The sequence below is a fragment of the Rhopalosiphum padi genome, chromosome 3, assembly GCF_020882245.1.
Source record: "Rhopalosiphum padi isolate XX-2018 chromosome 3, ASM2088224v1, whole genome shotgun sequence".
Lineage (NCBI taxonomy): Eukaryota > Metazoa > Arthropoda > Insecta > Hemiptera > Aphididae > Rhopalosiphum > Rhopalosiphum padi.
Genome location: NC_083599.1, coordinates 56101953 through 56118908, shown reverse-complemented (window position 1 = coordinate 56118908; position 16956 = coordinate 56101953). Strand labels below are relative to the sequence as shown.

At 24.6% G+C, this 16956-nt stretch overlaps 2 protein-coding genes across 2 annotated transcripts; both read left to right on the top strand.

Moving 5' to 3' along the window:
• The first annotated feature begins 2469 nt into the window (after nucleotides 1-2469).
• LOC132927260 (protein MAK16 homolog) lies at nucleotides 2470-7635 on the top strand. The gene is made up of 8 exons (XM_060991761.1): nucleotides 2470-2676; nucleotides 4771-4817; nucleotides 4896-5039; nucleotides 5117-5299; nucleotides 5363-5492; nucleotides 6820-6894; nucleotides 7176-7328; nucleotides 7407-7635. The coding sequence occupies exons 1-8, from the start codon at nucleotides 2662-2664 to the stop codon at nucleotides 7500-7502; spliced, it is 843 nt and encodes a 280-aa protein (XP_060847744.1). The 5' UTR covers nucleotides 2470-2661; the 3' UTR covers nucleotides 7503-7635.
• Nucleotides 7636-10387: 2752 nt separating this feature from the next.
• On the top strand, nucleotides 10388-16513 carry LOC132926909 (G patch domain-containing protein 1). The gene is made up of 9 exons (XM_060991328.1): nucleotides 10388-10621; nucleotides 12958-13172; nucleotides 13253-13401; nucleotides 13479-13824; nucleotides 14093-14309; nucleotides 14372-14539; nucleotides 14632-14866; nucleotides 14927-15107; nucleotides 15644-16513. Exons 1-9 carry the CDS (start codon nucleotides 10552-10554, stop codon nucleotides 16190-16192), a joined length of 2130 nt encoding a protein of 709 aa, XP_060847311.1. The 5' UTR covers nucleotides 10388-10551; the 3' UTR covers nucleotides 16193-16513.
• Nucleotides 16514-16956: the final 443 nt, after the last annotated feature.

Here is a 16956-nt window from a genome sequence, read left to right as displayed (position 1 = left end):
TTTTGGTCTTTTATAAATCATTAGTTTATTGTTCAGTATTTTAAGTAATTTGATTTGTTTATGAGTTATTACTATGCTTTAGTTAATATTGTTTTTTTTTTATTTGGTTATGTTATTAGTTTAGTAAAATATTAAGCTTTTATGATAGGTACATAAATATAAACAGTGTATTTAATTATAACTTTTGAATAATGTACACCTTAATTTAGAACAACAATAGAAATAAACAAAATAATGAGTGTTCAAGTTAATCATTAGTATAATTACTCTTTAATATTATATTATAACATAAATAATTATATTTTTATCAAATTAAAAATTATATATTAGTATAAAATGTTTGTACTTCCTATTACTCACTTAGATACCTATGAACATTTTTACTTAAAAAGTGTTAGTTTTCATATATAATGAAAATAATAATTATTCAAAGTAGGTTTGTACATACTGAGTTCATTTTACCCAAACATACTAACTATTTGGTTTAAAACATAAACAAAATGTATATTGGATATAAACACAATAAAAATAAGTAAATTAGATTATTAGAAATTAATTTTATTAATTTTATTAAAGAATTAATTTTAAGAGGATGTCAGCGCACTGTTTATTTTTTCTCTCTAGCCCACGCGCAATAGACAAAACGCATTTATAAAGTCTGAGTAGAACACGCTCAAATTTGGTTCTAGAGTAAATATACCTATTATAAAATTAAATTTTTATAATATTTCTGAGTACAAGACGATGAGTTTTTTTCCATTATTTCCAATATAACGTTAATTATATAGTTTAGAAATAGCTATAAATTACAACATTTTAAAATAACCTTTAACTTTTCAAAATTTAATTTTTTTTTTAAATACTCATCGTCTTGTACTCAGAGATATTATCAAAATTAAATTTTATAATAGATTTATATACTCTAGAACCAAAATTGAGCGTGTTCTACTCAGACTTTGTAAATGCGTTTTGTCTATTGCGCATGGGCTAGAGAGAAAAAACAAACAGTGCGCTGACATCTTCTTAACACCGAAACTAAAAACATATAGGTACTTACTTAGTGTTTATACAAGATCCTTGAGTAGTTATAATAATAGGAATATAATAAAGATAAATTAAGAGCTGATATTGTTGTTTCATATACATTAGGATTTAAGAGGTTGGTTTAAATCTCCAAGCAAAGGTAAGTAGGTGCAAAGGTGCAAAGGTGTATAAATAGATAGCTCAAGATGGGTACTTTTAATATATTATAGTTTAAATTTATTAAATAATAGTACTGGATCCTTGCTGAAAATAATATCCATACCTAAGTAATTAATATATAAATGAGAATATTTTCTATTGATATTCTAATGACAAATACTGATTTTAAAAATATACAAAATTTTGTTGTCGGCTAATTAATTAAGAAAATTATTATTTTACTTGTATTCAATTGCATAGATATGTTAATTGTGTACTAGTCAGTAGTCAGTGCTACAACTTGTAAACAATAATGGAATTATAGACAATAGTCGATAAGATGAGTACTTTATTTATCATAAATCATAATTATATGTATATACCTATATAAAAAGTCAAATCCTTGAATTAAATAATTCTTTAACGTTCAATAAAAACCATTCTCATAGGTATTTGTTTAATATTTAAACTTAAAGCATAACTAATTAAAAAGTACTATTCAAAAAACTCAAACATATTACTACAATAATTAAGCACAATAATATTATCATTAAATATGAGAAAAAAATGTGCAATTGTTTAATCATTAAATTTTTTGTAAAATAAAAAAATACAAATTTTAATATCAATATTGATTTTTATTTATTGCATAATTCTAGCAATCATGACGCACTATTAATGACTAATGTGTATAGTGTATTACTTTCCAACATAGGTATGTACTTATTTTTTCATACTTTAACATGTTAAAACTTGAAACAGTAATATTATATGAGTCTAAGGAGAATATCTTATATTTTACCAATATACTTACGGTTCTAACCTTAAAGGTTTCACTATATGTATTTTTAAATTTTTTATTTTTAGATAAAATTGTTTTCGCGGTAGTGATCACTGATCACCAAAATCTTTAAAAAGTTTAATAGAGTAATTAGTATTATATGTATATTTAGACGTAGGTCAAGTAAATAATTTGAAAAATGATCTGCAAAAAATATATACAAATATTTTAAAATTATTTAAAGTATTTGGTAAAAGTCAATGGTCTATCGTAATTCGTAATTCATAACCCATAACTCATAACTCATAAGTAATAGGTACGTGTTTTGAAATTCGTAAACATTAAAAATATTTAAACACGTCCGACGTCCCGCGTTAATGATAAGAACTGATAAAAAATATTATAACAAGTGTCGTTTGATTGTGGGTAACACATTACGTTTAGTGAACGCCCGACATGGTACCCAAACGACACATTAGCCATAACCTTAAAATGTTGCCGTGTTCGTATTTAATGTTTTGCAACGACATTTGTTGGACGTAGTAACTTGTGGTTGCGGTTCGCCGCATTATTATTTAATATTATTTATTGTGCATGTGCGTCCCGGTGTTCTAGTCCGAACATAGAACAACTAATAAAGTACTCATAGAATTGACTTCTACCTGTGGATGATATCGTACAGATATTAACTTACCAATATGGATCAAGATGATGTAAGTAAAATATAATATAATTGTTCAAGAAGACAAATTCCTTCATTAGTACTATAAATCTTAGATAATATGTCATCTTCCAGCGAAAATGTATCCATCTATATTAAATTCTGAGTATGCTGTCATGCCTGCCGTGGGTCACGGCCCATGACTGTCTACCAATATTTTATGTATGACTTATTTTAAAGCAGTGTTAGGTAGAATACATTTCTTTTATATTGTCGAGATTTGTTCTCGATGTATTTATATATTTCATTAATAAGCATTAACACATAGTGATATATTGTTTCTTGTCTGCTGCCGATTGTTGCTAGATTTAATCGAGTTGATTTGTAGATGTTTTAAAATACTCTCGTTGTAGGCACAACATAATATTATTTACAAATATTAAAATATTGTCTGTTGTCTCGGCCCATATTCAAATGTATAAAATGTTATTTAAATAATTAAATATTTTGTGTGTAGATTTGTTATCGTGTACGCAAATAATTGTATTTCATATGATCACACTTTGTCGTGGTTGATATTAAATTGAAAATTCACATTCCAAATAATTTTCATTATAAAATTATGTATTATATACCTTTGGCTGTCATTAAATATTGCAAAAAAAATTATTTAAATAGATGCTAATAGGTAATTTATACAAACAATATTGTAAACTTTGCATGATTATGCTTCAAAAATTTCAAAAAATTTTTATGTGTTTATGCTTATGCATACAACTTGGGTAGAGTTATAGAATTTTTAAAGATGTATAAATTATAAGACATTATTTTAATTTTATTTTTATAAAACTATTGAAATGGCTAATTATAAATTTGATATACTATAAAATATTCAAAAAATGAAATTTATCTTGCCAATCAATTTATTATTTTAGATAATTATACTCGGCTTTTACATAAATAATCATAAACTTTTACAATAGCATTGCAAACAGACTGAGTAAAATTTAAATTATTTTTTTAATATTTATAATGATTAAATTTTTATGAAATTATTAAAAAAATTTTAGTTTAATCAATTTTTACTTGAATTTACAAAAAAAAAAATTATGAACATACTGGTTATATAATCCATATATTACAAAAGATTAACATATTTAATTACAATTCTAAGTTAAAACTAGAAGAATGTATAAAAACTTACCTATTCTTTTACATAAAAATAGTATATTTTGATAATTACAATTAATAACATTTTAAAATTATTTATATTAATTTAAGCATCTGAAACCATATGACTTAGCTTAAGGTTTTAAATTAAGGCAGGAGCCACCTCATTGGAAGTGACTCCATTAATGTGTGAAGTTAATATAATTTATATCAAGTATCTATGTAAAATATAAATAACTGTTAATCAAGATTGTTTAAATAATAAAGCATAAGATATATAAAAGAAAAGAAAATATTAATTCTACATTAACAGTTTTTAAATATCTATTTATGTATTTTATAAACATGATTGGTATTAAATATAGATTTATTATTATGGCATTTTTCTTTAAATAAGATTTCATCATAATTATTTTGATATACAGGTAGTAGGTTTAACTTTATTGATATATAAAAAATTGAAACATTTTACTCTTTTATTTTTTAAATCTATATTTATGTGTTATATTATACAGTAAAACTTCTCTTAACACACACCTTTCAACACTTTTATCAAAGAAAAACCTCTAAATAAGGGACATTTTATGGCAAAATAATTTTTGATTTTGACAATTTTTATAATATTGTAAACATAGAATAATTGTGGAATGCCTTAATATTTATCTATCTATCTAATCTAATCTAATCTTACTACTCTAAATTAAAATACTATGTGCAATTATAGTTTATCTTATCCGTCTATTATTGTGACGATGAAAATATTTTTATAGTTTATATTTTGTGAAGTTATCCTATTCGTATTTAGTTGTATATGTGATTCCATTACATATGAACATATTCACAATTGAATTAAAGAGGTTTTTTAGAGGTCTTGCTGTATATTAATTCATAATGCTTTAAATAATGAACTGTTTAAAATTCAATATTATTGAACTTTTACCAAAAATTATTTAAAATTAATCTTTTTTTTTTTCAGATTGTTTGGTCTATTATAAAAGATACATTTTGTTCTTTCAAAATCAAGTAAGCTATTAATTATAATTATATATCAATCCATTGAGTTCCATAATTCTAGTTATAATGTTCTTAATATATTTTTAGGACGGACACATCAAATTTTTGCCGTAATGAATATAACTTATCAGGCTTGTGCAATCGCACTCACTGTCCATTGGCTAATAGCAGATATGCTACAGTTAGAGAGGAGAAAGGTATTATATATCTCTTCTTAAAAACTGCTGAAAGGTATGAATTAATATTGGTATTGTATTATTAGTTGATTTTTATTTAATTAATTTAAAATTATAAACATATTTTTATAGGTCTGTATATCCAAAAAGACAATGGGAAAAAATAAAATTATCAAGAAATTTTCAAAAAGCTATACAACAAATGAATGAGCATATGCTGTATTGGCCAGGTCCATTAAAGTCTATGTGTAAACAGCGTTTTGTACGAATAACTCAATATCTAATTCGAATGAGAAAACTCAAACTTAAAACTCAGTAAGATATAGTAATTTTCTATCATTGAGCATTTATATGATTTGTGTTAAAACTATATTTTAGGAAAGAATTAGTTTCAATGCCAAGAAAAGTTGAAAAACGAGTCAAAAGAAGAGAATATAAAGCTGAAATTGCTGCTCGTCTTGATAATGTTATTGAAAAAGAATTGGTTGAAAGACTCAAAAAAGGAACAGTATGTGCACATTATTGTACAAATTTATTTTTAAATCTTGTTGAATCAACTGTACTATTCAACATGCATTTGTTATAATTTTAAATATTTTCTAGACTGCTCTTTCCATTTGTCAACACCCTTAGATGTTTTAGATAAAATGCTTTTTATATATCAGTACTAATGACTTAAAAAACATCCAAAATATCCTAAAAACTAGAAAATAATCTTTTCAACTAAAACAAAACTACTTTATTGAATAAAAATATTGTAATTTTAAAATAATTTTGCATAAACATAAATAAAAATTTAATTTTAAAAGGAAGTCAGAAAGAAAGAATAAAACTAAAATTAGATTTTATATAATTAGAAGAGTCTCAAAACTCGATTCAGTAATTAGTTTTATTTTTACTTTGCTTCTTTTATAGTAGCCAAAAATTATTTAATTCAAGTGAAACTTTTTTATATTAGTCATATTCTCTATCTCTTAATAACTAGTTTGGGTGGACCTTGCCGTCTATAAGGCATTTTCAGATAAAAATATTAAGGATATCATGTTTTATTCCTTATGGTCATAGTAATGACAATTATTTAATCTTCATAAAAAATTTGGATACAAAAGAAATATTTTCTTCTGAGAATTTAAAAATTTAAATATTATTAGAAAACCCATAATTACATATATAATGTTTTAGTTGTATGAAAACTATTTTCCCTTGAAATCTAAAATTTTACAAAAAATAATAGATAAAAATTAATTTAAATGTTTAAAATATATTTTGTACTTTTAAAAATGTGAAACAAAACTTATATACAGTAAATTCTCGTTATAACATATACCAATACAACGAAAAATCCGGTTATAACGAATGTCATAAAAGTCCCCTACCGGAAAACAGGGCTTATAAAGAGCTTATTCAAATTTTTGTTATAACGAAAAAAAATTCGGTCCCCTGGAGTTTTGTTTTAACGGGATTTTACTGTTGTATTTATTATAAAACCTAACAAATGTATAGTTTGTTTAGTATCGTATGCACATTTAAAAAAAAGAATACATGTTATAATCCCATTTTTATTACAAACATAAACTTAAACTGTTATTTAATCAAAGTTAATTAGTAATTAACCATTATGTACTGTTTATCTCTACAATTCTTCTGTTTAATTATCATTATATCCCATGCCATGAAGTGCTATTAATGAATAGCACCTTCAATCAAGTCAACCTCGACCTTTTTATATATCCATCTATTGTGCTTATTGTAAATATATTTTATACAGATTGTAAAAATAAAAATAAATATGACAAAAAAAAAAAAAAATTATCATTATGATTTATTTTTTTCAGTATGGTGATATGTATAATATTAATCAACAAGCTTTCGAAAAAGCACTTGAGAAAGAAGGAGAAGAAGATGAAGATGTACGTATATAATGATAAATTTAGTGTAATGGTATTACTATAAATATATATTAGTTGTTGTTGAGTAAGGCAAGACTCTGTTGCCGATTATAAATTCAGTATCAGCTAATCTATTCTGTAGAAGACGACAAAAAACTACAATAACTTATTTTTCCCTTGTCTTATTGCAGTTAAATTAGTAGATTATCAAACCAACATATCAATTAAATACTTGAATAAAAACATCATAAAAATATACTCATTTTATTTATTATAATATTAATTTAAAATGTTACATTTAGAATGATGATGTTGATGAGTACACTGCAGCAGAAGAAGAGTCTGATATTGGAGAAGATAATGATGAAATGTTTGATAGCGATATAGAAGATGGTGATAATGTTTCTGATTATGTTTGTTCTGACGGGGAAGAAGAAGAAATGGAAGATATTGAGGTATTTAAAAATGAATTTATATATATTTATATATTTATTTTATGATCTGGTTATCTAACACTCATATTTTATTTATAGGATATTGCCGCTAAGAAGATCAAAAAAGTTGTCAAACCCAAAGGCAGACCTCATGTTGAAATTGAATACGAAAATGAAGTTAACAAAACAAATTGAGTTTTTATTGTTATTTGAATTACATGTCGTTTCTTACATGTAATTATGAACTTCCAATTACAGTTCTTAATTTTATTATTAAAAATTGTATTTTACTAAACTTTTATAACTAATAAATCGAGTATAAAAATTATTAGTGAAATATATTTATATAATCCCATTATTAATAACTCATTTGAAGTATGTTACTGTTTTATTTCATGTATTCCGAATTTTTATAAGAAAAGTTATCAATTAGCTTTACTCAATCAAACAAAATTACTAGAACTACCTTTATAAAGGTAGTTATATAAGGTAGGTACTATTGTGCTCATGCTGGATTAACATATAAGCAAAGTAGACTTAGGTGTCTAAATTTTTAACTGTAAAAAGATGCTCATAAATTTCTCTTTTGATAATGAATAATGAATCTAACTATTTTAATTTTATGCTCTAAACATACCTATACTTTATTCACTGACAAAATGTAGTTATTTTTTATAACTGTAACTGACCCTCCTTGAAATATATAGTTGGTATGGGCATTGATTTTGATTGTATAATTAATTGAAATTTAAGAATGGACATTTTTTTTAACCCCCCTAAAATTAATTTCTATATAAACCACTGCTGAACCGAGTAGTAGGGGTTTGAGTGGTTGCAGCAGGATAAAATGAGTTTTGATTTGAACACTCATTCCTTCGGCAAATGAAGAATAAATACTTTGATTTGTCATTTAATATTATGTTTTACACTAAACAAAAGATTACAATAAAAGTATTATTCCTAACCTAGCTATGGCTTGTAGAATAAACTTGTCTAATGCATTTGTAAATTGTTCAGGAATACATTAAAAGCTATTTGATGGCCAATTCAATGCGTTATCTCTTTGAAACAGAAAATTAATTGTTCAATTTTGGATTATTCTGATAATATTATAACCAAATTTTCCACTTGGAAATCCAGAAAGCAAATAATTGTTTATAAATTGTTATATTTTAATATAAATAATAATAGATGTTAATTAACAAACTTACATAAACAATTTCCATCCTACAATCATCAAAAATGGTAAATTGTTTGTGTTTAGCAAAACCAATTTTGTGTTTTTATCATGGTATTAATAATATTAATATAAAAGTGAATTTACTTATTGCTTATTATCAAACTTTAAGGTAAGAACATAATCCGTGTGTATATAATATTTCAATTGATTTATGAAGGCATGTGTGCAGTATGTAATCTACCGGAAAACAAGTATCTACTAAACATATTTGTAATCTACAATACCTAATGATTTTATAGAAGTTTACGACTAACATTTAATGCATTTATTACAGTAAAATACAAATATTTATTAAATTTGGTAAAGTTAAGTTGTATAAAAATTATCTTATTTATGGATTATTTTGGTATTTGTACCAAGATTAAATTACATAGCTATGTAACATGAATTATTGGTGATTCTTCCAATAAATTTTTCTTAAAATTGAGTATTGACCATTAACACTAAATAGTATGAGTATTTAATGTAAAATAAATGATAACATGGGCTTACAAAATTGTTCAAGCGATTGATGGTGTCAAAGTTATACCTATTCATCCAAATGTATTTCATATTTTGTAAGCTACCATGCATCATAAAAATGTATTAAATATTAGCTAACAGGCGATTTGTAGACATTAACTAATAAACAAATTTGTAAAAGAACAGTGTATGCCGTACAGTCTTAGATGGTTGAACCCATATTACCAGGGCTCAGGACTTATAGCACTTAAAAACATCATTATAAGCACTCAAATAAGCATTTAAAAAAATTTTATTTGAGCAAAAATATTTAATAAAAAAAAAACTTTCTTTTTACATGATAAAGTAGGTATTAGACATAATTTGTAACTGTGCTAAAAATAATACAATTGACAACTACAAAAAATATTGAAACAAAATAATTAGGAAAAGTTTCTAATTAAAAAATCAAAATAAATCTTTATATTATAAAAAACTCAAACTTCACTTTTGAAACATTTTGCCTTATTGTTAATAGATTTTCCGAGGAATTTTCTGAAAAAAACAATAAAAATTAGAAAAACTGGTCAAAAAAACAAAAATAATCAGAAAAACTCGAAATAAGCATTTTTTAAAGAAATCATTGAAAAAAGTAAAAAAAAGCATTTTCAAATTTTATAATTGAATGTGTTTTATTGTTTTAACATGACATACACTTCCATAGCACTCTGTTACATTTGAAGTCAATCCATTAAAATAAGCAAAAGCTTTAAGTCCCTAGCGCATATTACAAATACTTACTTTAAAATGGAAATCTTGAGAAACAACAACTTTCTATTTTTCTTATTTTAATTAATTAAATTACCTAATGAGTTACTTTCAAGTGTCAAATTTATTGCACTTTTCAGTTAGAAAATTTTTGGATTTTCATTTTGAGTGAATTGATCTTTAACACTATTAAATTAAATCAAGTCTTCCGGTACCGTTATTATTGTTCTAAAGGTATCTGGTTATTATTCAAGGCAAGTAAATTTTGTATTAATATATTATTGAGTACCAAAATATTTAATATTATTGGTATGTTCACTGTTAATACATGAATAATAGCTAAGATTAGTACTCAATAGCACGGATTAGTATACAAATAAATATTATTTATTAATATGTGGTAGAGACTATAATATAATTAGGTATTATATTATAGTGAGTAAGTTTTAACTTAAGTACTCGTAAGTGTCAAGTGGTAGTAAATACTACTACAGAATAAAATAATAATACTACTCTAATATTTATTTATTTGCTTTGGTACTTTGTATACGTCTATACTACCATTCTGTGATACTACTATCTGAAGAACTGTTTATTGATAACATAGTTCTTATATCATTATTATCAATTAAACGTATTCACCGACTCGCGGTACATTTATTATTTACATTATACGGCATACGTTTCTTCAAGACTTCAAGACTGTTTACTGTTTGGTGTTAAACAGTTGACAAAAGCGTTAACGTTCGTTTCAAGTAATAATTTTATGGTTTGATTTAATCTACAAGATTCAAAATGTCCACAGACGATGACGATGATGACGAATACATCATACACGGGAAATTGTTGGATCCCATTCACGAAGGTGAGTTTACTGAATTGTGTCACAATTCACAGATGAATTTGAGTAATTTTTTACTGATCTAATCTAACATGAATGGAATTCTAGTGATTAGTATGCGGTTAAACTTTTGGATTTTACCATATCAATATACACAGTTTATCTACGTATACTAATTATTATTATTTAACAGATCTAGTATTGAGTCAACAGAAATTAACCTAATTATTTTAAGATGAATATTTCTTGTATTATTTGGTTAATGTTTTACTATCAACTTTTTATCAAACATGTCAATGTTATAATAAATAGTAATATTTTTAACATAAGATTTAATATATGTAATCACTTCAAAAATGCATAAAAATTAAAAATTAATTTTTTAATAATTAAAACACAAAACTATGAAGATATGGCAATACATTTTTTTCGTAAATTAAATAAATTGGCTGCTGACATTTATACCCAATTTTATTCAGTTAACGAGTAGTAAGCTAGCTATTCCCACTATATGAACCGAATTGTTGGATTAATATAAATACAATTTCTTAGTCATATTTGACAAGGTCCTAAAAATGTATGACTTGTGTTCATCAACTAACATAATCTAATGCAATATAGCAGCATACAAAAATCTACTCAATGTTTAAAATAATAATAATAATATTATTAAACAGTACACTATTATCTAAGTAACTTTGTTCTTGAGGATAGTAAATTTATGATCACAAAAGTAGCAGAGTAAAATTTGAACAATTAGATTATTATGATTTGTATTTATTTATAAAGTAGATTATTATACCTAAAGTTAAACAATTAAAATATTTAGTGATGACTGCTAGTCTCCACTTTACGATTCAAAACTCGACTGGCATCAATGCAAATAATTTCTGTATTCAATATTCTTGTTCTCTGTTTACCTAAGCAGGTTTGCTGAGTATGACATACAAGACGAGTCAGTATTCTGTAAATTGTTACAGAACTTAATGCTAACTTGTTATATAATTATTAATCATGATTAAAGACCGGATTTTTGTGCAGCTAACATCTAAAAAACGTGAAATAAAAATGTTAAAATGTGCAAAATCGTGCAAAAACAAAATTTTATTATAGGTATTTGAGTACTTCAAATTTTATTTTTTACTTTTTTTTTATAATATTATTTATTAGTATTGGCATTAATTATTATATAAAAATATAAAATTACAAAAAAAAATTTATTTAAATAAAATAATAATAAACTGACAATATATATATAAACTGACTTTACAATATTTGATTAAAATTTATAATCATGTACATTTCTAAGTTTTTTTCGGTAAAATTATGTCTTTTGTCACTTAATATATGTTTGAACTGTGAAAACACAAGTTTTATGTCGACACTTGTTATCAGGCATTGTTTGTAGCAGCTTATGATAGCAGGATCTTCTTTTAAATCTACGTCATTTCCATCTATTGAATCGTTGTATAGTTTTAAAAGATTGTATCCGGGATTTTTATCAAATACTGATTTAAATTTTTCATAGATTATTTCTCCCTTTTCATACTCAATTGTCTTAAGTCCATCTCTCACTGTTTCAACTACATCTATTTGATAATTTAAAGTAGAATTTTGTTTTTCAAGTTTTGTAATTGAATTTGACAACTGGGACAAATGTGATCGAATAAATGATAAATCAGATATAATAGATGTAGTATTTAAAATGGATTTTACTTTTTTAACAGATTAGGCGTCATAATCAAATAATCAAATATGAGTTTACTACGGTTGCTGCGGATAGATTGTATGTGTGTGTATGTAATCGATAATCTATTGACTATCGTAGTAGTTATTATTTTAATTACGAGTACATCGTATTATATCGATATTCGATATTAGATATAAAAGTCCAATACTTCATATCGCAACATAATATATCAAAAATAAAAATAATACAAAAAATATTTGTACAAGAGTACATTTTTATAAAAAAAATCCAAAACGTGCAAATTTTGCAACATAAATCTTTCTTTAAATTAATCTACATCTCTTGATTTGGATATGTAGCTTGTTCCTATAGAATTAAGAACACGCGATAAAAAGATGCAATTGCATGGGAATCCGGTCTTTAATCATGATACATACGAGTAGTTACTTGTTAATATGTTTTCTGTATCCAAAACGTGTACACAAAAATCAATTAAATTAGTATTGAAAAGTTGTGGTGTTTAATATTATGAAATTGCTTTAATGTATTAATGTGTTTAAGGTCAGGCATGTATAGAAAGGATAAGGGTATTTTTGGATCTACCCTAAAATGTATTAAAGATTGATATAGAACACTAGTTTGATTCTTGATTTTTAATTTTTCTTTTTAGATGAGGTCGTTAAAAGAAAGGATGCAGAACAACAGTTTGTGAAAGATGAAAATGGAAGAAGACGATTTCATGGAGCATTTACGGGTGGTTTTTCTGCTGGTTTTTATAATACTGTTGGTTCTTTAGAAGGTTGGACACCAAGCACATTTAAATCATCAAGAGACTCAAAATCTAAACTTAAATCACAAAATGCTTATGATTTTATGGATGAAGAAGTATATAAACCTATTATTGATTTAAACTAACCTTTGTTTAATTCATTATTATTATTATTATTATTATTATTAATTATTAGGATAAAAAAGACTTAGGAATTGATGCATCAAGTTTAAAAATCAAAGCAGAATATAGTGATCATTCTTCAAGAAAACGACAACTTCCTATAGTTAGTACTGGCCCTATTCCTGGTAAACCTGTACTTGGTGAAATTTTAAAACCAATTAAGTAAGTACTTCTTTTAAATTTGTGTGTTGTATTAATAATATATAATATTAATTAATATTTATATTATATTATTAAAGAGATACATGGGGTGTTGAATTACTGAAAAGTATGGGCTGGAAGCCTGGTCAAGGAGTTGGTCCTCAACTTACACAACAAGAAAAATTGCGTGCTAAAAAAGAACTGAAAAATGTTGGGATGAAATTTAGTATTGATACTAAGTATGGAGATGACGATGATGATGAAGTGAACGAGTTATTAAATAACATTAAAGTCTCACCTTTTGAATATGAATCTGTAGCTATTAAACCAAAATTTGATACTTTTGGACTTGGTTATGAAGGTCTTAAGACAACTAATGTTTCTGTAAAATCTGAAAACAAATACAGTAAGCTTACTGTTGGAGGAAAATCTATTCATGGACAAGTAATTATTCACATCATTCATTATTATTTACAATAATCAATTTTTGTGTTAAAGTTTCTTTTTAAATATTTTGGTGATTGCATATTGATTATACTACAAAAAAAAGGACTTCATTATTGAAAAAAATATATTTTTAGTTCTTTCTATTCTTCGCAGTTTTAGAAAAATTGATGCAATAGTTTATTATGTGTGATCTCTGACATTAGAAAATTCTATTTAATTTTCTCAATATGACATAACATTTTGAAATATTTTCATTTATACTTAGGCTTTCGGAGTTGGTGCTTATGAAGATGATGATGATGATATTTATGCTGCTGAAGATATGTCAAATTATGATTTTAGTTTGGAAGAAAAATCTCAGAAATCAAAAAATAAATCAAGAATTAATAACTTGAACCCCGAATGTATTGATGGTTTTGTTGAAGATGAAAGTAAACATGGCTTATTTGAAGATCTTCCACCTCCCATACAAATTCCTCCTGGTAATATTTTTTTTTATTAATTTATTTTTAAATTTTTTAAAAAAACATACATTTTTTTACAGAATGGCGTCCCCGTGGAATGTTTGATCGAATAGTAGGACAATGTCCTCCTGATTTTTATAGTCAACCTCTTAATTCTACTAATACTTCTCATACTAACGTGAATACTAGACAACGAGAAATGAAAAAACCCGAGCCACCTCCATCTGTTGAACAATTTATTAAAAAAGGTAATATAGGAATATATTCTACCTAATATAATATATAATATATTTTATTACCTAAAACATTAAATAATTGATTTTGTATATTTTTTTTATAGAAGTGCCTAGTTTATTATCAGATATTATATCTGATCGGTTTACTAGAGCTGAATTACCAGATGATTCTACCAATGCTTTAATACCAGTTGTTCGTACTACTGATCCAACATTAGAAAGACTAAAAAACTATGCCAGCAAACAAATGTATGGTTTTTGGACTCGTAAAACTGAACCCTGGGTTCCTGAAAAATTACTTTGTAAAAGATTTAATATCCCTGTACCTAAACAATCGATGTAATATTTATACATTGTACAATTGAATCTATATTATAATTAGAAAATTTTTATTTTTAGGATCAATTATACAGAAGATGGTAAGAAGCATGGAGAATGCAGTCTCTTTAACTCACTAGAATTTCCAACATATGAATCTGTATCAAATTCTGAAAACAAAATTCCGAATAACTTGCCATTGGCTATAAATAATGTGATTACAGATAATGATAAACCATTAAAGTTGAATGAAAGTATTATGGTATGTACAAGTTCTATTTCATTATCTATTTTCAACAGCAAATTTTAAAAATTTTACCTATGTAAGGCTCATTATTAATCCCCAAACATTTTTTGTAATTGTTCTATCCCAAGAGGTACTCTTGATTTTTAATATATCTAAAGTATTATTTTTTACTTATCAAAGATGATGAAAATGTTCGTTCTGCTATTGATAGTGTAGCTGGAATATTGATAATTTAATTTATATCACTTCTTTCAATAAAAATAATTTTAAACTAATAAACTTTACCCATAGTAAGACTAATTTTATTGGCATACTTTTATACTGTGAAAGCTTGCCAAGAGCAGTTTTACCTATTACAATACCACTAAATTTACTAATTTTTATTTTTATTATTGATTTTAAAGTATATGTAAATATATAATATACATATTAATATTTAATTACTTTTTTTATGATACTAAAACCAATATAATTGTTTTTTATTACATTTTTTTCTAAAATGCAATGTTTCAATATTTAAAAAAAATATGTATTAAAATACTGTTTTTTAGGAAACAATTAGTGATGAAGTAGAAAGTCAAAAACCAAGTGTTGATTTTTTCAAAGATATATTTTTGGATGATAGTGATGATGAAACTTTAATTGTTCAAAATTCAATAAAAAGTGAAGAAGTATCTACAAATTCTAATGAAAAGGAATTACGTTCAACAAATATCTCCATCAAAAAGGAAAATACAGTAGAATCTAACGTCCAGAGTTCTTCAACATTCAATCTTTTTCCTCCCAAAGGTATTTTTGCCAATCTTGATTTTGGTGATTTATTTGATACACCAAATAAAAATAATAAAAATGAAAACGAACATAGCAGTATAAATCAAACTGATAATATAATTAAGTCATATGGTCCAATTTTGCCAGCACAGCGTGATTTAAATTCAAGTTTAGTCAATATTAAGGTTGAAAATTCTTTTGTTGATGATGATTGGGTGGAAAAATCAGAGTCGCCCACAAATATTTCAAATAATAAAAATAAACACAGTAAACATAAGAAGCACAAACATAAACATAAATCAAAAAAGAAATCTCATAAACATAAATGATGTTCTTATGTTTAATTTTAAACTTAAATGTTATAGTTACTTTGGACTGTTCTTTATTTTTATACAATTTTCCTCTAATATTATTATATTGTGTATCACATATTATAGTATATATTATTATTACACTACTTTTATATCCATTAGAATTAAATTTTAATTTTAACAATAGTCTTAACTGTCATATACCTGTAATAAATTATTTTACTAATTCCATTTATAATGTATGCATAATTTGTGGAATTAGTTAAATATAATATATTTTTAATTTACAGTAATGTATATCTAATTTAATTATAACAGAATATAAAACATGAAACATTATATTATATTTTTAATTTTAAAATTACTATAGAAAAAAAATTGATGGCAAGGAAGATCTAATCTAAACATTGTCTTGAAGTAAACTATACTCCTACTCTTACAGTTTTATATATCTTGCACACAATATACTAATCAGTAAACATGCTGCTTACCTCCAAAAAAACTGCAGAAGAATAGTTAATATTTTACTAATTCAGTTAAAAGTAAGCCACCATTGATATATTTATTTTAACAACTAGAAATTATAATATTTTATTCATTTATACAAAATCAAACAAAATAAAAAGAAAAGAAAAATAAGAAGCGTATAAACTAAACCTATAATATTCTAAACAAGGAACCTATATATATAAATACCCTCGCATATTCAAATTATAAGAAAAGTATATCAAAAAATTGTTAGATTAAAGAATTATAGAATTAAGTAATATAAAACAAAAACT

What these genes read in the sequence shown, in the direction of transcription:
- LOC132927260 (XM_060991761.1), top strand. An exon ending in AAGGAGAAGAAGATGAAGAT is followed by an intron (nt 6,895 to 7,175) that starts GTACGTATATAA and finishes TGTTACATTTAG; the next exon opens with AATGATGATGTTGATGAGTA. An exon ending in AAGAAATGGAAGATATTGAG is followed by an intron (nt 7,329 to 7,406) that starts GTATTTAAAAAT and finishes TTTTATTTATAG; the next exon opens with GATATTGCCGCTAAGAAGAT.
- LOC132926909 (XM_060991328.1), top strand. Translation starts at nt 10,552, where the DNA reads ATGTCCACAGACGATGACGATGATGACGAATACATCATACACGGGAAA. An exon ending in GTTGGATCCCATTCACGAAG is followed by an intron (nt 10,622 to 12,957) that starts GTGAGTTTACTG and finishes TTTTCTTTTTAG; the next exon opens with ATGAGGTCGTTAAAAGAAAG. An exon ending in TGAACAATTTATTAAAAAAG is followed by an intron (nt 14,540 to 14,631) that starts GTAATATAGGAA and finishes TTTTTTTTATAG; the next exon opens with AAGTGCCTAGTTTATTATCA.